Here is a 22,052-nt window from a genome sequence, read left to right as displayed (position 1 = left end):
CAGCGACAACTGAAAACAACTCACGTCATTTTCGCCTCCGGTTTTGACGCCGGTACCTGTCGCCAGTTGACGTAGGTAGTCGCCAATGGAATTCCCCGAAGTCAGCACCGGCGACAACCTACGACAGCACCTACGTTAGGAGACGTCAAATTACGCTCATTGGCGTCAAACCCACTGACGCCGAAAAATGTTCAACACTCTGAAAATCCAGTGGCGACCAGAAAGACGCTACGACTCTTTAGAGACGACTCACGACCGTTTGGCGACTGCCTAGTCGCCTAAAAAATCACCTAAGTGGGACATGGGCTTTACTCTGGCTTTTTGTGTCCTGCTTCCAAGTTAACTCTCTCTCTCAACACATTACGTAGAAGGTGCGACACCTGAAGACACTACATGCCATTTGGCCAAACCAAACCATGCCAGCATGTTGTCGTACATTATAAGATCAAAAGTGATAGGAGTAGAATTAGGCCATTAGGTCCATCAAGTCTACTCCACCATTCAATCATGGCTGATCTATCTCTCCCTCCTAACCCCGTTCTCCTGCCTTCTCCCCATAACCTCTGACACCCGTACTAATCAAGAATCTATCCATCTCTGCCTTAAATATATCCATTGACTTGGCCTCCACAGCCGTCTTTGGCAAAGAATTCCACATATTCGTCACCCTCTGACTAAAGAAATTCCTCCTCATCTCCTTCGTAAAAGATCGTCCTTTAATTCTGAGGCTCTGACCTCTAGTCCTAGACTCTCCCACTAGTGGAAACATCCTCCCCGCATCCACCCTATCCAAGCCTTTCACTATTCGGTGCGTTTCAATGAGGTCCCCCCTCATTCTTCTAGACTCATTCAAACCTTATCCCATTCTTAATATGCTGTAAGTTTCTATTCCTCATTTACTGGCCCATTCAGCTTATCTTTAAAACATCTGGGCTACTTACCTCCAACACTCCTTGTGAAAGCATCTTCCACAATTCCACGACTCTCTGGGTCTAGGCGTTTCTTGTAGATGCCCTAGGGCAGGCATGGTCTATGAAGAGAGAGACAAACTTCATATTTCAGATGGGTAAATTCTGATTAATTTACTGAATTAAATTCAGTAATTCCTGAATTACTGGAATTCAGGACCTGAAACGATGTCTCTATTTCTCTCTTTGCTCAATAAATTATCAAACATCTCTAATAATTGGATCTATATGAATTCTATTTTATCCAATTGTGGTGCAGGTGCTGGTGCTGCTGTCTCACAGTGCCAGAGACCTGGGTTCGATCCTCACCTTCTCCCTGTGACTGCTTGGGTTTCGTCCGGGCCTGCTCCGGTCTCCTCCCACATCCCAAAAAACGTGTGTGTTTATAGGTTAATTGGCCTCTGTAAATTGTCCTGTGTGTGTTGGGAGCAAATGAGGAATTGGGATAACATAGAATTAGTGTGAATGGGACATTGCTGGTTGGCGTGGACTCGGTGTGCTTGTTAAACTAAACTAAAGACTCAGTTTAGGAAGGAACTGCAGGTGCTGGTTCACACCGAAGATAGACACAAAATGCTGGAGTAACTCAGCGGGACAGGCAGCATCTCTGGATAGAAGGAATGGGTGAAGTTTCAGTTCGAGACCCTTCTTCTCAACCTGAAGCATCTATCCAGAGATGCTGCTTGTCCCGCTGAGTTACAGCAGCATTTTGTGTCTAAAGATTCAGTTTAAATGTGTTATGGTTTTCTAAATGAGCTGTGACTACTTCCTTAATCATGGCCCAGCATTTTCATTTTGACAAATGTGAGGCTATAGTTTCCTTCTTTCCTCCTTCCTCCTTTGTGAGTCCAATCATTTGCAATTGTGGTTTTACGGACCTTTCCAGAATCTAGGGGATTTCACAAAGTCACAACCAATGCATCCACTATTGACAAAATGCTGGAGTAACTCAGCAGGTCAGGCAGCATCTCGGGAGAGAAGGAATGGGTGACGTTTCGGGTCGAGACCCTTCTTCAGACGAAGAAGGATCTCGACCCGAAACGTCACCCATTCCTTCTCTCCCGAGATGCTGCCTGACCTGCTGAGTTACTCCAGCATTTTGTGAATAAATCGATTTGTACCAGCATTTGCAGTTATTTTCTTATGCATCCACTATTGAGTCTGAAGAAGTGTCTCGACCCGAAATGTCACCCATTCCTTCTCTCCAGAGATGCTGCCTGTCCCGCTGAATTACTCCATCATTTTGTGTCTATATTCCTTGATAATCACTGCATTTTGCATATCTTCCACTCATTTGCCCTAGGTACTGTCTTTATCTCTCGTCTACCTTCGATTTAAACCAGCATCTGCAGTTCTTTCGTACACATCCACTATCTGGACCAGACCCAAAACGCTGCCTGTCCATTCCCTCCACAGATGCTGCCTGACCCCCTGGAGTTCCTCCAGCACTTTATATTTTGCTCAAGATTCCAGCATCTGCGGTTCCTTGTGTCTCCATTCACTGTCTCTGTGACTATTTTCTTTTAGACCCTAGGATGGATTCCATCAAAATCCAGGGGATCTGTCTGCCTTTTGCCCATTAGTCTGCCTAGTGTTTTTTTTCCTTCTAATTTGATTGTTTTATGCTCTTCCTTCCCTTGTAGTCCAGATTTTCTAATATTATTGGGATACTGGCTGTGTCTTTCATTCTGAAGGCAGATATAGAGTATTTGTTGAAAGCCTTCTGCAATTTCCTTATCTCCAATCTCATCTTATCACGGACTGATATTTACTTTATTTCTTAATTTCCTTCTTGTAGAAGCTTTTATTGTATTGTCTGGTATTGTATAGTAGTTAATTTATTAGCCAAATATGTAAAAACATACAAGGAATTTGATTTGCCATACAGACATACCGAAAAAGCAACAAGACACCCAACTCCATCAAAATTAACATAAACATCCACCATAGCCCAAGGCAATAAGGTATTATCTTCTTAAGATCTATATTTACTTTCATCGTCCACTTTCTTCCTTTATTGAAATTTCTAAAATGTTCCCAACTTTTGCATATTGTGTGGTTTGTTTGTTTTTTTAACAAAGTTTATTTCTGATTTTTTATTAATACAGCTTTGACAATTCAATTCATGAACACATTAGTACTGATAGATATCCACCACCACCCACCTACAATACCATTCAGAGGGTATACAACTTAAGATGTGCAAGGAAAATAAGTAAATAAGTAAACATAAACATAGCATTGAAGTAATTAAAAATAATTTTTAAAATAAATTAATAATAATTTTTTTTTTAAATGTAACCAAAAAATAAAATAAAAAATAAAAAATAAAAATAATTTTTTAAAAAAAGATAAATTGTTAGAGATTTAAAGCAGTACACCATATTATCTAGGGCACTAACATGCATAAAAACAGAGAAGAGGGAAGCAGAAAGACATTTCAGGGACCATTCTAATACTTCAATTCCACTCTTAATTACGTACACACCTATCAAAGACTCTACTCAACCATAAAATTATCAGAGCCTAAAGCATCAATACAACTAAGAAAAGGTTGCCATATCAATGTAAACCTGTCAGCTGATTCCCTAACAGTATACCTAATCTTCTCCAATTTAATAAAATACAACATATCCCTAATCCACTGTGCAAATGTTGGAGGGTTACAATCTTTCCATCTGATCAAGATTTGTCGTCTGGCCACCAGCGTGGCAAAAAACAAAAGATTTCGTTTATTATTATTTAATGCAAGATTTTGTGTTACCACACCGAATAAAGCAAGGGGAGCTGATCGTTCTAAGGATTCATCAGTAGTTTGGGAGAGCATATCGAATATTAATTGCCAAAAATTAGATAACTTAGGACAATCCCAAAACATATGAATTAAAGTGGCTTGGTTCTGCCTGCAGCGTCACACATGGAGTCTAAATTGGGTGTGAAATTGGATGTGAATTCGGCGAGCTTAGCTTTGGTCCAGTGCAGTGGGTGGAAAATCTTAAACTGCATAACAGTATGCTTCATGCATATCGAAAATGTGTATATACCCCCAATCATCTTTGACCAGATGGAGTCTGAAATTTTCATACCCAGATCCCCCTCCCACTGCTCTTTTAGGGAGTTAAGACTAGTCATGTTTTCTCTCATTAATAAAGAATATATGTCACCAATTTTAGATAGTTCCTCTGTCCCTCTCTTCCCCTCCTCCTTCCCAGATCTCCCTCTATCTTCCTGTCTCCACCTATATCCTTCCTTTGTCCTGCCCCCTGACATCAGTCTGAAGAAGGGTCTCGACCCGAAACGTCACCCATTCCTTCTCTCCCGAGATGCTGCCTGACCTGCTGAGTTACTCCAGCATTTTGTGAATAAATATGTCACCTATCTTTCCCTTTCTGAATGATGTGATGTCATTAATTGAGTCTAGGAGTGTGTATGAGGGCTGTGAAGGGAATTGAGTGATATTAGAAGATATGAAACTGCAGATTTGCATATACCTAAAGAGGTGTGACCTAGAGATATTGAATTTCTGAACAATTGCGCAAAAGATGCAAACAATTAATTAATTTGTTAGCCAAATATGTAAAAACATACAAGGAATTTGATTTGCCATACAGTCAAACCGAAAAAGCAACAAGACACCCAACTCCATAAAAATTAACATAAACATCCACCACAGCCCACTGGAAGGCAATAACGTATTATCTTCTTAAGATCTATATTTACTTTCATCGTCCACTTTCTTCCTTTATTGAAATTTCTGCAATGTTCCCACCTTTGCATATTGTATGGTTTTCGTCCCATGATGATACCATCCTTGAGTAACTCAGTGGGACAGGCAGCTTCTCTGGAGAGAAGGAGTGGGATGACGTTTCGGATCGAGACCCTTCTCTCAGAGTATGAAGAAGGGTCTCGACCCGAAACGTCACCCATTCCTTCTCTCTGGAGATGCTGCCTGTCCCGCTGAGTTACTCCACCATTTTGCATCTATCTTCGGTTTAAACCAGCCTCTGCAGTTCCTTCTTACACATCGATACCATCCTTAACTTCTTTAGTTCGTCGTGGACTGATCATCCTTCGCATAGTCTTATTGCTGTGAAATATATTATTTGATTGCAGCACAATATTTGAGTCTTGCTGCTTCCCTCCTTCATTCAATGTCTATGGGATGGCGGGACTTTCATATGAAGAAAGACTGGATAGACTAGGCTTGTACTCGCTGGAATTTAGAAGACTGAGGGGGGATCTTATTGAAACATATAAAATTCTTAAGGGGTTGGAGAGGCTAGATGCGGGAAGATTGTTCCCGATGTTGGGGGAGTCCAGAACCAGGGGTCACAGCTTAAGGATAAGGGGGAAGTCTTTTAGGACCGAGATGAGAAAACATTTCTTCACACAGAGAGTGGTGAGTCTGTGGAATTCTCAGCCACAGAAGGTAGTTGAGGCCAGTTCATTGGCTATATTTAAGAGGGAGTTAGATGTGGCCCTTGTGGCTAAAGGGATCAGTGGGTATGGAGAGAAGGCAGGTACAGGTTACTGAGCTGGATGATCAGCCGTGATCATATTGAATGGCGGTGCAGGCTCGAAGGGCCGAATGGCCTACTCCTGCACCTATTTTCTATGTTTCTATGTTTCTATGTCTACCCTCCTCTCGTTCACTCCTTTTCCTGCTATTCTGGGCTGTCTCCTTCACTTTACAATTCCCCCTCTCTGTTCTGCCCTGCTATTTCTGCCTCACTCACTTGCTTATTTTGGAGATGAACTGGTGTCTGTCAGAGAGGTAAGATTTGAACCAGGATAGGGCTTTTCCGGTGATGTTAAGGGAGGTTTCAAGTCGGGTGAGGAGAATATATTAAAAAAACAGCGAACGTTAGTCCTTTCTGCAGAAAGAGAGGGCGATAGAAAGCAGAAAACTGCAGGCCAGTAAACTTAACAGGGGAAATGACATGAACTTTTATTCAAGACGTCATAGCAGGAAATTGAGAAATACTTACGGCAATTATGCAAAGTCAAACATGATTTTGTGAAGGCAAAGTCAAGTTTGACCAATTTATTGGAATTCTTTTGAAGAAGTGGTATATTGCGTATGATGGTGAATTGGGGGATGCACTATTACATCTGATAAGAGGCCACATCAAAGACTATTGTAAAAAATAAAAAACTCTTGTTGTTGGAGCTAACACACCAACAAAGACAGAACATGGTCTAGCTTACAGGAAACAGAGAGTAAGTACAAACAGTTTTTAAAATTGTGTTCTACGTGGATGGGTGCTGCAGCTTCAACTCAATGTTTACAAAGTGACTTTGCTGAAAGTACCTATAGGTATGGTTGTTCAAGATACTCAACGACAGTCAAAGATAGGAAAGTAAATTATGAAAAGCAGCCAAGGGGGCTACAAGTAGATATGGACAAGTTAAATGTGAGAGGGTAAATGCGAGAGAACTTATTTTTAAGGCAGAGATCAATCGATCCTTGATTAGTATGGGTGTTTTGGGAGGAAGGTAGGAGATTGGGGTTAAGGGGGAAAGATAGATGATTGAATGGCGGAGTAGGCTTGATGGGCCGAATGGCCTAATTCTGCTCCTGGATCTTATAGAAACTTACAAAATTCTTAAGGGGTTGGACAGGCTAGATGCAGGAAGATTGTTCCCGATGTTGGGGAAGTCCAGAACAAGGGGTCACAGTTTAAGGATAAGGGGGAAGTCTTTTAGGACCAAGATGAGAACGGGTTTTTTCACACAGAGAGTGGTGAATCTGTGGAATTATCTGCCACAGAAGGTAGTTGAGGCCAGTTCATTGGCTATATTTAAGAGGGAGTTAGATGTGGCCCTTGTGGCTAAAGGGATCAGGGGATATGGAGAGAAGGCAGGTACGGGATACTGAGTTGGATGATCAGCCGTGATCATATTGAATGGCGGTGCAGGCTCGAAGGGCCGAATGGCCTACTCCTGCACCTATTTTCTATGTTTCTATGTTTCTATGTCTACCCTCCTCTCGTTCACTCCTTTTCCTGCTATTCTGGGCTGTCTCCTTCACTTTACAATTCCCCCTCTCTGTTCTGCCCTGCTATTTCTGCCTCACTCACTTGCTTATTTTGCATCTCCCTCTCTTACTCTATCTCCTCCCTTGGCTTTACGTCTGGTTTTGTTTCTCTCTTTAATTTTCTTTCAGTTTTTTTTCTCTCACTCACTATCTTTCAACTTCTTTTTCTTACCACTCTTTCTTGTTCTCTCTTCCTTTGTTTCTCGCCTGTTTTCTCTCTGTCTCCTTTTCTCCCCGGCTTTCCTTCTCACCCCCTCTGATTGTCTCAATTTGTGTCTGCTTTTCACTTTTTCTCAGGCTTGTTTTTTCCTCTTTCATTCAATCAGTTCCGCCCTTTCTCTCTCCCCCTCTCTCACTGATTTGTTTAGGCAGTCAGGGGGGGGGGGGTGGCTAGAATTTCACAGTGCATTGTTTTAAATCAAACTACACAGAGGAGTTGCAAGCCTGTGGAAGTGAAGTGCGATAGAGCTTTAATGTTCAGGTTGAGGTTGGAGTTTATTATTGTCAAGTGTACAACGAAGAGCTTTGTTTTGAGGCTCTCTGATACTTTGCTGATTTAACTGAACACTTGGACGTGCTTCTATGCTGAGCCTCCGTGGGGGATAACGGAATTCCTGTGCTGTAGAGTTCCTGAGCAGGGCAGGGTCGGCAAGCAGCGATCCTCGAAGCTCTCGCCTAATCAGGTACTTACTTGGAGCATTGGCTCTACCCACTCCTTTCACGATACAGAGGCGCCGGGGAGGGGGCAGAAAACAATGACATGCAGGGAAATGATGAACTGACAGAGGTGACGGCCTTGGCGTTAAGGCACAAGGGGTGGACAGGAGGCAAAGAAAGCTCATGCTACGGAGAAAAGGCAGAGCCACTGGGGAGGGAAAGAGGCAGCAGACAGGCACTCCAGAACGGACAGAGGATCTTCTGTACTCGCTGGAGTTTAGCAGAATGAGAGGAGACCCTCATTGAAACGTACAGAATTGTGACAGGCTTGGATAGAGTGGATGTGGAGAGGATGTTTCCACTAGTGGGAGAGTCTAGGACTAGAGGTCACAGCCTCAGAATTAAAGGATGTTCTTTTAGGAAGGAGATGAGGAGGAATTTCTTTAGTCAGAGGGTGGCGAATCTGTGGAATTAATTGCCACAGAAGGGTGTGGAGGCCAAGTCAATTGATATTTTTAAGGGAGAGATAGAAACATAGAAACATAGAAAATAGGTGCAGGAGTAGGCCATTCGGCCCTTCGAGCCTGCACCGCCATTCAATATGATCATGGCTGATCCCTTTAGCAAAAAGGGCCACATCTAACTCCCTCTTAAATATAGCCAATGAACTGGCCTCAACTACCTTCTGTGGCAGAGAATTCCACAGACTCACCACTCTCTGTGTGAAGAAATGTTTTCTCATCTCGGTCCTAAAAGACTTCCCCCTTATCCTTAAGCTGTGACCCCTGGTTCTGGATTCTTGATTACTACGGGTGTCAGAGGTTATGGGGAGAAGGCAGGAGAATGAGGTTAGGAGGGGGAGATAGATCAGCCATGATTGAATGGCGGAGTAGACCTGATGGGCCGAATGGCCTAATTCTGTTCCTATCACTTGTGAACATGCTATGGGATGGGGAGATGTGTAGTTGTGTGTCCACCATGGGACGGGGAGAGGGAGGTCAAAGCGACTGATGCCTGATGAAGGGGTGGAGGTGGGTGGCAGAGGGGAGGTTGAAGGCATTGGGGAGAGGTCAAGGGCATGGGGAAGAAGCAGGCGTCAATGGCACAGGGAATAGGTCGGAATCATAGCACAGAAGTTCAGGGCTTGACGGAAATGGCTGAGGCCACAGGGGATGGACAAAGGGGCAAGGAGGCAGAGGAAAGGTTGAGGCATTGTCGAAACAGAAGTTAAGATATTTCCTAATCTAAATAAGGGGACATAATTCTAAAAATGTATATACAAAGGGAGTAAATTTGCCTTGATTATTAGCAGTTATAATATGTGTAGGAAGGATCTGCAGATGCTGGTTTAAATCGAAGATAGACACAAAAAAACTGGAGTAACTCAGCGGGACAGGCAGCATCTCTGGAGAGAAGGAATGGGTGACGTAAGAAAGGTCTCAACCCAAAAAGTCACCCGTTTCTTCTCTCCAGAGATGCTGCCTGCCTCACTGAGTTACTCCAGCATTTTGTGTCTATCAGCAGTTATAATATCATGTCCTTACATAATGCAACATTATCAATATCTCCAACTAAGAGAATTGCTGGAACCACAGGTTGACAGCCCTGCTCCTGATGGCTTTTTTTTTAGCAAGGTTTTAAAGGTATTGGGAGAGTTGACTCTTAGTTTAACTTTTCAACATTTGGTTAGATTTGGGAAGATTCCATTATAATAATAATAATAATAATAATGCATTTTATTTATATAGCGCTTTTCATATACTCAAAGACGCTTTACAGAGATTTTGAGAACATAGGGAAATGAATAAATAGATAAATAAGTAAATAAATAAATGAACAGAGAAAGGAGACAGAAGGTGAGGTGACCTTCAGTGGTTGAAGGCAGTACTGAACAGGTGAGACTTCAGCGATGTTTTGAATGTGGTGAGTGTGGAGGAGTCTCTAACGGTTTGGGGTAGTGAGTTCCATAGGGTGGGAGCAGCGATGGAGAAAGCCCTGTCCCCCCAGGATCTGAGTTTGGTCCGGATGTGGGGGGATAGGAGATTGGCAGCGGCAGAGCGGAGGGTGCAGGTGGGAGTGTGCCTGTGGAGGAGGTCGGTCAGGTAGGATGGGGCCAGGTTATGGAGGGCTTTGTAGGTTATGAGGAGGATTTTGTACTGGATTCTCTGGGGGATGGGGAGCCAGTGGAGTTTATAAAGTACGGGGGTGATATGGTCACGGATCGAGGTGTGTGTGAGTAGACGGGCAGCGGATTTTTGAATGTATTGAAGTTTATTGATGATTTTTGAGGGTGCGCCATAGAGGAGGCTGTTGCAGTAGTCCAGACGGGAGGTGATGAAGGCGTGGATGAGGGTTTCTGCAGCTGTGGAGGAGAGGGATGGACGGAGACGGGCAATGTTTTTGAGGTGGAAGAAGGCTGTCTTTGTGATGTGTTTGATGTGTTTGTCGAAGGAGAGGGTTTGATCAAGGATGATTCCAAGATTCCGGATGTGAGGTGAGGTGGATACTGGGAGACCATCAATGTTGAGGATGAAGTTTTGGGTGGATTTGGTGAGTGTTTTTGGACCAATGATGATGATTTCAGATTTGTTGCAATTGAGTTTGAGGAAGTTTGATTGAAGCCAAGATTTTATTTCAGTGATGCAGTTTGTCAGTGTAGAGTGTGTGGTGGGGGAGATTGACTTGGTGGAGATGAGGAGCTGGATATCATCGGCGAAGCAGTGGAAGTTGAGACCATGACGGCGGATTAATTGACCAAGGGGGAACAGGTAGAGGATGAAGAGGAGGGGGCCAAGGACTGAGCCTTGGGGGACACCTTGGGGGAGGGGAGCGGTGGGGGATTTACAGTTGTTAATGGAGATGAACTGGTGTCTGTCAGAGAGGTAAGATTTGAACCAGGATAGGGCTTTTCCGGTGATGTTAAGGGAGGTTTCAAGTCGGGTGAGGAGAATATATTAAAAAAACAGCGAACGTTAGTCCTTTCTGGATCTTATAGAAAGCAGAAAACTGCAGGCCAGTAAACTTAACAGGGGAAATGACATGAACTTTTATTCAAGACGTCATAGCAGGAAATTGAGAAATACTTACGGCAATTATGCAAAGTCAAACATGATTTTGTGAAGACAAAGTCAAGTTTGACCAATTTATTGGAATTCTTTTGAAGAAGTGGTATATTGCGTATGATGGTGAATTGGGGGATGCACTATTACATCTGATAAGAGGCCACATCAAAGACTATTGTAAAAAATAAAAAACTCTTGTTGTTGGAGCTAACACACCAACAAAGACAGAACATGGTCTAGCTTACAGGAAACAGAGAGTAAGTACAAACAGTTTTTAAAATTGTGTTCTACGTGGATGGGTGCTGCAGCTTCAACTCAATGTTTACAAAGTGACTTTGCTGAAAGTACCTATAGTCAAGTCAAGTCAAGTCAATTTATTTGTATAGCACATTTAAAAACAACCCACGTTGACCAAAGTGCTGCACATCTGACTAGGAAAAAAAGAAACATACAGTGGCAGGCAGCCAAACACAACGGCGCGGCCATCTTGAACAAAATGTTAATTCAATCACCCACAGTCCAACAATAAAAGCACTAAACAGGCACCCAAATTACCCAACCCCCAAAACCCCCCAAAACACAGTCCAACAATAGAAGCATTAAATAGGCATTCAAATCACACACCCCAAAACCCCCAAGAACACAGTCCAACAATAAAAGCATCAAACAGGCACTCAAACCACCCAACCCCAAAAACACACAAAAAAGAAACATCCATCAAAGAAACATCCATCACAGTGAGTCTCCTCCAGTCCTCTCTCTCCTCACTGTGATGGAAGGCCACAATGTCTTTCCCTTCTCCTGCTGTCCTCGCCCGCAGCCAGGTTGTTGTGGTTGCAGGCCGCACCGGACGGTCCACAGCGGGCCTATAGGTATGGTTGTTCAAGATACTCAACGACAGTCAAAGATAGGAAAGTAAATTATGAAAAGCAGCCAAGGGGGCTACAAGTAGATATGGACAAGTTAAATGTGAGAGGGTAAATGCGAGAGAACTTATTTTTAAGGCAGAGATCAATCGATCCTTGATTAGTATGGGTGTTTTGGGAGGAAGGTAGGAGATTGGGGTTAAGGGGGAAAGATAGATGATTGAATGGCGGAGTAGGCTTGATGGGCCGAATGGCCTAATTCTGCTCCTGGATCTTATAGAAACTTACAAAATTCTTAAGGGGTTGGACAGGCTAGATGCAGGATGATTGTTCCCGATGTTGGGGAAGTCCAGAACAAGGGGTCACAGTTTAAGGATAAGGGGGAAGTCTTTTAGGACCAAGATGAGAACGGTTTTTTTCACACAGAGAGTGGTGAATCTGTGGAATTATCTGCCACAGAAGGTAGTTGAGGCCAGTTCATTGGCTATATTTAAGAGGGAGTTAGATGTGGCCCTTGTGGCTAAAGGGATCAGGGGATTATGGAGAGAAGGCAGGTACGGGATACTGAGTTGGATGATCAGCCGTGATCATATTGAATGGCGGTGCAGGCTCGAAGGGCCGAATGGCCTACTCCTGCACCTATTTTCTATGTTTCTATCACTAGTGAACTTATGAACTGGCAAATAGAGTACATTGAGGAAAAAAAAAAAAAAAGTCTATTTTTAACAATAAAAATGTATAAAATATAAATGGTGAGAGATTACAGAGCTCAGAGACATGGAGAGATTAGGTTAAAAAAAATGAGCTGCCAGAAGAGGTAGTCGAGGCAGGAAAAAAAACTGCAGATGCCGGTATAAATCTAAGGTAGACACAAAATGCAGGAGTAACTCAGCGAGTCAGGCAGCATCTCGGGAGAGAAGGAATGGGTGACGTTTCAGGTCGAGACTGTCTGAAGAAGGGTCTCAACCCGAAACGTCACCCATTCCTTCTCTCCCCAGGTAGTTGAGGCAGGTACAATAACAATATTTAAATGAATAGGAAAGATTTAGAGGGTTTCTTGTTTCGGGCTGAGCAGGGCTGGGAAACGATAAGGTTGGAGGCTGTGGAATTTTATATAATTTAGATTTTATAATATTTTTAATAAAATTATATATTTTATAAAATAAGGACATTTTCTCTCAGTCTGAAGAAGGGTATCGACCCGAGATGCTGTCTGACCCACTGAGTTACTCCAGCTTTTATGTCTATCTTCGGTTTAAACCAGCATCTGCAGTTCTTTCCTAAGCATTCATTGTCTGTGGAGGCTTATGTCCGCCTGGATGTGAGAGACCAATGGTTTGTCTCGACACGAAACGTCACCCATTCCTTCTCTCCAGAGATGCTGCCTGTCCCGCTGAGTTACTCCAGCATCTTGCAGCTCTGTTGTACAGAAGGAATGGCAGTGAGGGGTACAGCAGTCTCTGATATCAGGTGGCACTATACACCTCTTGTGGCACAAAGGAGAACTGCAACACGTACAACAGGATGTTTAGACATCAGTCTGACGAAGGGTCTTGACCCGAAACGTCACCCATTCCTTCTCTCCAGAGATACTGCCTGTCCCGCTGAATTTCTCCAGCATTTGGTGTCTATCTTCGATTTAAACCAGCATTTGCAGTTCCTTCCTACACAACAGGTTGTTTAGTTTAAAGAACACAAAGACCAATTTACAGAGGTATGATGCCTTCCAGCCAATGCATAGCCATTTCTCTCAGGTATTGTCTCCTTCCCCTAAATGTAACAAATGTTACAATACACCCTGTGGTGCATTTCACTGGAGCAACTCTTGATTAAGGTGTAAATTTGTGCTGGGAATTTGAACTAATTTACTCTCAGAATATCAGGTTCAAACACATCCATGCAGGAACTCCAGCGGCCCTTCTAGATGAGACGGAGGTTCACCTGCACCTCTTCTAACCTGGTCTAGCACATGTGGTGCTCCTGATGTGGCCTCCTGTACACCGCAAGACCAACACAGACGAGCCAAGTCCAGCCTTTTACTTTTGGTCAAGGTTCAATCACACTCTGTCTCCACCTGTTGGCTGCATGTAACCTCCAACACATTCATAGACATAATTTAGAGTTTAGAGATACAGCGCAGAAACAGGCCCTTCTGGTCCACCAGGCCCGCGCCGACCAGCGATCCCTGTACATTAACACTATCCTCTACCTACTAGGGACAGTTTTTACATTTACCAAGCCAATTTACCTACAAACCTGTACATCTTTGGAGTGTGGGAGAAAACCAAAGATCTCGGAGAAAACCCACGCAGGTCACGGGGAGAACGTACAAACTCCGTACAGACAGCACCCGTAGTCAGGATCGAACCCGGGTCTCCGATACTACAATTGCTGTAAGGCAGCAACTCTAGCGCTGCGCCACCGTGCCGTCCAATCGTGTTGATGATCCGGGAGCCTGAGAAAACTCTTTCTCTAATGGAGTGTGCCTGAGCTAAGATGAGCTGTACATGGCCCCTACACAGTGCAGGGTAAAGCCAGCAAGTCCGATCAAGGGGAGTCCGAGGATCACCAATGTGGTAGGTAGTAGTACAACCAGAGAGCAGTATTGAACCACTATCTACCTCATTGGTGATCGTCGAAGTATCCTTGATCGGACTTTGCTGGCTTTACCTTGCACTGTACATTATTCCTTTATCATGTATCTATACACTGGAAATGGCTCAATTGTAATCATGTTTTATCTTTCTGCTGACTGGATGGCACGCAACAAAAGCTTTTCACTGTACCTCGGTACACGTGACAATAAACTATACTGTAAACCAAGCATGTGACTTGTGCTCACTGGTGTATGGGAAAAGTGTACTCCACTGGCCAGGTGATCTACCAAAACCTTCAGTGAATGTGTGATTTTCCTTTTCACTGTACCTCGGTACTTTTTTTAAATTTCAAAATATACTTTATTCGAGAAATAAATATATACAAAACATGTTCCTTACAAAACTCCATCCAACTCCATCCTCGGAGGCTATATATACATTCAATACATACATTCAATACACCAATTACCTAAAATTACCCCCCACCCTTGCCACTCATGTGGCCCACTGGCGTGGAATCCCTTCCCTTATTTTGAGGAGCGTCTCCACCACACCCTGCCCCCCATGTCCAGCAGCGGAAGGACCCTAGACTGTGGTCCTCCCCCACAGAGCTTTGGCGTTGGCGTCAGTGCGTCCCTCAGCACGTACTCCTGCAGTCTGCAGCAATAAACTAAAATGACTACTTTTGCAGCGCTTGGTCTGTGTAACACTAGTTTCAACTTTTCTTTCCAACAGGTGATGCATGGCACCATAAGGATAGTTTGTAAACTGCTACTGACTGCGGCTCTGCTGAATCAACAAAGCAACCAGACAGGTGATAATTGTGACCCTTGGTCCTTCAATCCCAGATCCCAGATCAAGAAATCCAACCCTAACAAGAGTGAAAATATCACTCCATGTATATTTAAGCAAATAATAAATAATAGCAATAACAACTTTATTTATATAGCACTTTTCATGCAATTAAATGCAGCCCAAAGTGCTTTCTACAAAAACAAACACAGGTCTAAACAAAACTACAATTTAAAACAGTAAGGGCATAGGCAGTTAATAGCATACAAAGCACAGATTGATATAGAAATATAAAATGTAAAATTGAAAGTGTAAAAGGACAAAGGAAGTAAAATCAGTTAAAAGCTTGATTAAAAAGATAGGTTTTTAGCTCCCGTTTAAAAATGTCAACTGAGTGGGTGTCTCTCACAGCCCTGAGTAGGATATTCCACAGCTTGGGGCGTAATTGAAAAAGGCTGCTTCACCAATTTTCTTATTGGTACGGCAGTGAGCCAACATCAGAAGACCTGAGTGCTTGAGTAGGGGCATAGGACTGGTTTAATTAAGTGGAGCATGGATATATCTTTAACAGACGCTGCAAAAAGATGCTGATGTGACTGGACTGGGTTAATGTCAGAGGATGGGATTCAGAATCAGTGTGAAGTGAGGAAGGTGGTGAACACAATAACTGGGGGTTACACAGTGGATGGGAATGGACTCAGTGCGAGGTATCAGAACTGCAATCTAGAGAGTAGAGCTTCACGGGACATTCAAAGCAACACTGATAAATCTAGGAAGCCAGTTAAAAGAATTCTACAAATGGTTAATCACAAATGGTTTGCAATATAAAAGACAAGAGGTTATAGCGATCCTATGCAAAACCTGTCTGGAGCCAGTTAGTGTGCTGTGGATAGCATATACAGCAGGCTCTGAGATTTCAACAAATTAATTGGCATGTTCTCACATTTGAGAAAATAAGGGACTGATCAGGTGAGATATTTAAATATTGTGAAAGAATAAGACAAAAAAATTGATGGTGTTTTGGAAAATGAGGAGGATATTCTCAGGCTACACAATGTTTTTGATCAGCTGGTAAATTAGAACAACGGAATTGAATCCTGAATAAATGCAAAGTAATCCACTTTGGGAGATCAAGTAAGGGTAGGACATACAGAGTGAATGGTAAGGTCCTAGCAAAGTTTGAAGGAAGAGAGAGACCTTGGTGTCCAAGCCTAAAGATCCATGAAAGTGGTAGCACAGGCAGATAGGGTGCAAAAGAATGCATATTGGATATCAGTGCCACACAGGGAGAGGCCTTCTCCACCAAGCCATCCTGACTTGGCATGGCAGGTATTCCCTGCTCTGGACTATTGCCAAGGTCAATGTCAACAGTCATTAGTGGGGCCAGTAAGAATATTTGACTGAGGCTTGAGGCCTTGGTAAAGGATGGGATCTCGTATGCCAGACTCATGGAACATAGATAAGGTCAGCTGACAAACACTGTCCCAAGACAACAGGAATATGCTTAAGAATATCCAGAATAGCTAAGCAAGCACAGTGTAAACCGAAGATAGGCACCAAAACCTGGAGCAACTCAGCGGGACAGGCAGCATCTCTGGAGAGAAGGAATGGGTTTATTCACAAAATGCTGGAGTAACTCAGCAGGTCAGGCAGCATCTCGGGAGAGAAGGAATGGGTGACGTTTCGGGTCGAGACCCTTCTTCAGACTGAAGAAGGGTCTCGACCCGAAACGTCACCCATTCCTTTTCTCCCGAGATGCTACCTGACCTGCTGAGTTACTCCAGCATTTTGTGAATAAATCGATTTGTACCAGCATCTGCAGTTATTTTCTTATACGAGAAGGAATGGGTGATGTTTTGGGTCCATTCCAGATGCTGCCTGTCCCACTGAGTTGCTTCAGCTTTTTGTGCCTATCTTCGGTTTAAACCAGCATCTGCAGTTCCTTCATACACATAGTTACAGGATAAACATCTGCTCTAAATGGTCAGAGAAATAAGGTCAAATCCACTGCAACAATTGGGAATTTAAATTCTGTTAATTAACCATGTCAACTCAGTTAGGAAACAAGGTCAGGATCATATGTTAAATCAGACCCACAGGAATGCCAATCATGATGCTGCCCCATAAATGTACTTTACCCTCACTGTTTCCTCATCACTTTTATCCCAAGACATGTTCTGCTTCAGAGTGGACAAGAACTCGGAGGTGATCTGTACCTGGAGCCCAATCCATGACACCTGGAAGACCACTGAGTACATGTTCCACTTGGAGATGAAGAGCAGGTGAGTCTTGACTTCATATCATCACTTACTGTGGAAGGGTAACTTGGGCCACAAATGGTAATTCATCTTCCATCAGAGCTGTGCCTGTTCAGTTGTTAGAATATAATCCAGACTGACATTCCACTGAAGTACTGAGTTTAACATATTATTCTGAAATTTGAAGGTTCTGTTGATTGAGATCAGATATTGAACAGAGGATAGACACAAAATGCTGGAGTAACTCAACGGGACAGGCAGCATCTCTGGCGAGAAGGAATGGGTGATGTTTCGGGTCGAGACCCTTCTTCAGATTTATTAAACAGAGGACCCATCTTCAGAATCTGAAGAAGGATCCCGATCCGAAATGTCATCTGTTCATTCCCTCCACAGGTGTTGCATGGCCCACCGAGTTCCTCCAGCACTTTGTGTTTTGCTCAAGGATCCGTATCTGCAGTTCCTTGGCTCTCCCATCTACTCCTCTGCTCTTTCAGATGGATGAGAAAGATCCAAAGTGGATTGAGTTATCCTTGCATCCTTGAGCCAATATATATCTCTCAAGAAATATCACCAAAGAGGATTATATGGTCACTAACCTAGAATGAAAACTAGACTGCGAAGTTAAGTTAACAGGGTGACTTTTTGGGTTGAGACCCTTCTTCAGACTGATCAGTCTGAAGCAGGGTTCCGACCCAAAATGTCACCCATTCCTTCTCTCCTGAGGTGCTGTCTGACCCGCTGAGTTACTCCAGCATTTTGTGTCTACCTTCGATTTAAACCAGCATCTACAGTTTTTTTCCTGTATATAATAGTTAGTAGTTAGTAATAGTTAGTTTATTTGTCATTCCACTCCTTACAGATCATGCAACGAATGGGATGAAACAGAGTGCCTCCGGGGGCCATAGTGCAAGACAAATGCAAAACATAGGGATGACAGTACAGTACAATACAATTAGACAGTGCAATACAATACATTTATTCACAAAATGCTGGAGTAACTCAGCAGGTCAGGCAGCATCTCGGGAGAGAAGGAATGGGTGACGTTTCGGGTCGAGACCCTTCTTCAGACTGATGTCGGGGGCGGGACAAAGGAAGGATATAGGTGGAGACAGGAAGATAGAGGGAGATCTGGGAAGGAGGAGGGGAAGGGACAGAGGAGCTATCTGAAGTTGGAGAAGTCGACGTTCATACCACCGGGCCGCAAACTGCCCAGGCGAAATATGAGGTGCTGCTCCTCCAATTTCCGGCGGGCCTCACTATGGCACTGGAGGAGGCCCATGACAGAGAGGTCAGACTGGGAATGGGAGGGGGAGTTAAAGTGCTGGGCCACCGGGAGATCAGTTGCATTAATGCGGACCGAGCGCAGGTGTTCAGCGAAGCGATCGCCGAGCCTGCGCTTGGTTTCGCCGATATAGATAAGTTGACATCTAGAGCAGCGGATGCAATAGATGAGGTTGGAGGAGGTGCAGGTGAACCTCTGTCTCAACTGGAAAGACTGTTTGGGATCTTGGATGGATTTGAGGGGGAAGGTAAAGGGACAGGTGCTGCATCTCCTGCAGTTGCAGGGGAAAGTGCCCAGGGATGGGGTGGTTTGGGTAGGAAGGGACGAGTGGACCAGGGAGTTACGGAGTGAACGGTCTCTGCGGAACGCAGAAACAGTCAAGGAATGTGTTTTCGAGTTAGGATTAATTCAGAGATTTTAAGATATTGAGGGGTAGAAACATAGAAACATAGAAAATAGGTGCAGGAGTAGGCCATTCGGCCCTTCGAGCCTGCACCGCCATTCAATATGATCATGGCTGATCATCCAGCTCAGTAACCTGTACCTGCCTTCTCTCCATACCCCCTGATCCCTTTAGCCACAAGGGCCACATCTAACTCCCTCTTAAATATAGCCAATGAACTGGCCTCAACTACCTTCTGTGGCAGAGAATTCCACAGACTCACCACTCTCTGTGTGAAGAAATGTTTTCTCATCTCGGTCCTAAAAGACTTCCCCCTTATCCTTAAGCTGTGACCCCTGGTTCTGGACTTCCCCAACATCGGGAACAATCTTCCCGCATCTAGCCTCTCCAACCCCTTAAGAATTTTATATGTTTCAATAAGATCCCCTCTCAGTCTTCTAAATTCCAGCGAATTGGGTACTGATCAGGAAGACAGAGATGCACTATTTTCATTTACCAAGTGGTTTATTATCATGGGGCAGGGTCTAAGAAATAGAGTCCCATCTTTCAAAAGTGAAGTTGGAGAACAATTCTACATGCAGATAGTCTCAAGACTTAGAACTCTTACCCTACCCCCAACCAATGTGCTGAAAGGTACTTTTCAATCAGCGACTGGCAACCAGTTTTCAAGGCCCAAGATAACCAGTGACGTGATACAAGACCTAGTAGCTTTAATCAAGGACCAGGTACAAATGACCAAGGTGAACAAGGACCTGTGGAGGGGATGCGACCGGTGACAAAGGACGTGTGCTACTGGTGTTGAGGTAACTGCAAGGCTGCGGCGATGACTGATGAGTTTCTCTTAGTTCCGTCCACAGCAATAAACCGCTTCGTATTCCGACCCTCTTGCCTTCGGTGACCCTAGAAAGGAAGATCCTCTCCGCAGGGAAGAGCTACGTTGCTTGGGTAGAAGTCAACAACACGCTGCTGTCAAGTCTGGAATTCATCATCGAAGACATAGGTACCAGCGATATTCCGAGGGTCAACGTTTTCATAAATTGTCGTGGGTGTTTTGTAAAACTGAATGACAGGGAATTAATAACGTGCTTACATTTCGGTGGCACCCATTTCAGGAAAAGTGGCTCGAGGAGAATGCAAGTATGTGACAGTTTCAGTAAAGGAAGTTTAGGTATGTAGGTTAATTGGCTGGGTAAATGTAAAAATTGTCCCTAGTGGGTGTAGGCTAGTGTTAATGTATGGGGATCGCTGGGCAGCACGGACTTGGTGGGCCGAAAAGGCCTGTTTCCGGCTGTATATATATGATATGATATGATATGACTTTGACCCTTGAAGGTGTGGGTGCCAGGGGGGAGAGATTATATGTAGTGATGTTCAAGAGACCACAGTGGAAGGAAAAAAAGAGGGAGGGGGGGGGCAGGCTCAGTAGAGAAAGGGAGGGTGGCCACGAGGAGTTTGAATTGAGGTTTTAAGAAAGCATTGCTTAACCAAGACCAACATAATTCAATTAAAGCAAAATAGTGAATGAACAGGACTCAATTCCAGTAAGGACAAGGTAGACACAAGATGCTGGAGTAACTCTGCGGGTCAGGCAGTATCTCGGGGGAGAAGGAATGGGTGACATTTCGGGTCAAGACCCTTCTCTGCCTCAGAAGGCAGTGGAGGCCAATTCTCCGAATGCATTCAAGAGAGAGCTGGATAGAGCTCTTAAGGATAGTGGAGTCAGGGGGTATGGGGAGAAGGCAGGAATGGGGTACTGATTGAGAATGATCAGCCATGATCACATTGAATGGCGGTGCTGGCTCAAAGGGCCGAATGGCCTCCTCCTACACCTATTGTCTATTGTCTATTCTTCAGACTGAACTCTTGCGAGTAAGGACACATGCCACAGAGTTTGGGTTAAGCTAAAATGTAGAAAATATATAAAATTGAAAGCTAAGTACCTGGGAATGATCAGGTCTATCTAAAGATAATGACAACACAGATGACGAACAGATATGGCTGATAGACCCATAAAGATTACATTCACAAGTTGCTTTTACTCAGTACTGCTTCTTTCAGGGATTGCTTATACTTTTTGATGCCGTGCTTTGTCATTGCTTTAGTGAAGCCCCAGCCTCCAGTTAATGTGTCCGCCAAACCCGATGATCCCACAAACATAGCGATCGAATGGGCGAAACCTGCCAACCTCGACCAATTCATCAGCATACAGTATGAGCTTCAGTACAGATTGGCAGGCCAGGAAAATTGGAATGAGGTAAGGTGGCCTCTGGCCTGACACTCCAACATTTAAAGGTAATAAGCCTTCGGCCAGTTCCCCCGGAGCTCCGGTTGGGTAGAAAGATCTGGCTAGATACGTAGTAGGCGAGATACATAGATCTTTGACCCGCCCCCTCCCCTGACATCAGTCTGAAGAAGGGTCTCAACCCGAAATGTCACCCATTCTTTCTCTCCTGAGATGCTGCCTGACCCACTGAGTTACTCCAGCATTTTGTGTCTACCCTGGCTAGATACATAGGGTAAGAGGGATGTTTCACCGTTCAAGTGGTGGTTAGAGGCATTGTGATCTGGCTCGCAAGAGTGCTCGGATCAGGGATCTGCGCTCACAAATGATGGATCGACATGTCTGATTTAGGGGGAAAAAAACTGCTGATGCTGGTTTAAAATCGAAGGTAGACACAAAATGCTGGAGTAACTGCGGGTCAGGCAGCATCTCGGGAGAGAAGGAATGGGTGCCGTTTCGAGTCGAGACCCATCTTCAGAAGGTCTCGACCCGAAACGCCACCCATCCCTTCAACCCTGAGATGCTGCCTGACCTGCTGAGTTACTCCAGCATTTTGTGTCTACCTGCCTGATTTACGGTCCCATTTAAGTCAGATTAGCCTGACCACAAATGACCACAATCAATAAATAAATAAAAATAAATGTCAAGTTTCTCATTTGATGCCGTATTCAACAGTGTCTGTCAGAACAAGTATCCCCTCAGCATCCCATTGAGAAATAGCATTTTCATAAGTCATAGGCCCATCAAGTCTACTCCGCCATTCAATCATGGCTGATCTATCTTTCCCCCTCAACCCCAATCTCCTGCCTTCTCCCCATAACCCTTAACACTAATCAAGAATCTGTCAAA

General features: G+C 44.1%; 1 protein-coding gene and 1 long non-coding RNA gene across 2 annotated transcripts in view; one reads left to right on the top strand and one right to left on the bottom strand.

Moving 5' to 3' along the window:
* Positions 1-941: 941 nt before the first annotated feature.
* The window catches only part of LOC144610532 (uncharacterized), a 43,658-nt gene continuing 22,547 nt past the window's right edge, over positions 942-22,052 (bottom strand). Inside the window, exon 3 of the long non-coding RNA XR_013549434.1 lies at positions 942-1,030. This is a non-coding gene — a long non-coding RNA (uncharacterized LOC144610532). The remainder of the gene's footprint in view (positions 1,031-22,052) is intronic.
* Positions 7,607-22,052, top strand: part of LOC144610529 (interleukin-12 receptor subunit beta-2-like) — a 30,955-nt gene continuing 16,509 nt past the window's right edge. The window contains exons 1-5 of the mRNA XM_078429310.1: positions 7,607-7,688; positions 14,923-15,001; positions 17,150-17,261; positions 19,768-19,922; positions 21,025-21,176. Of these exons, the coding sequence (XP_078285436.1) occupies positions 14,926-15,001; positions 17,150-17,261; positions 19,768-19,922; positions 21,025-21,176 (495 nt within the window). The 5' untranslated portion in view covers positions 7,607-7,688; positions 14,923-14,925. The remainder of the gene's footprint in view (positions 7,689-14,922; positions 15,002-17,149; positions 17,262-19,767; positions 19,923-21,024; positions 21,177-22,052) is intronic.

This window comes from Rhinoraja longicauda, chromosome 37 (genome assembly GCF_053455715.1).
Source record: "Rhinoraja longicauda isolate Sanriku21f chromosome 37, sRhiLon1.1, whole genome shotgun sequence".
In the NCBI taxonomy this organism is placed as follows: Eukaryota; Metazoa; Chordata; class Chondrichthyes; order Rajiformes; family Arhynchobatidae; genus Rhinoraja; species Rhinoraja longicauda.
The sequence above is the reverse complement of the archived record's forward strand: the minus strand, read 5'-3'. Positions and strand labels throughout refer to the sequence as shown.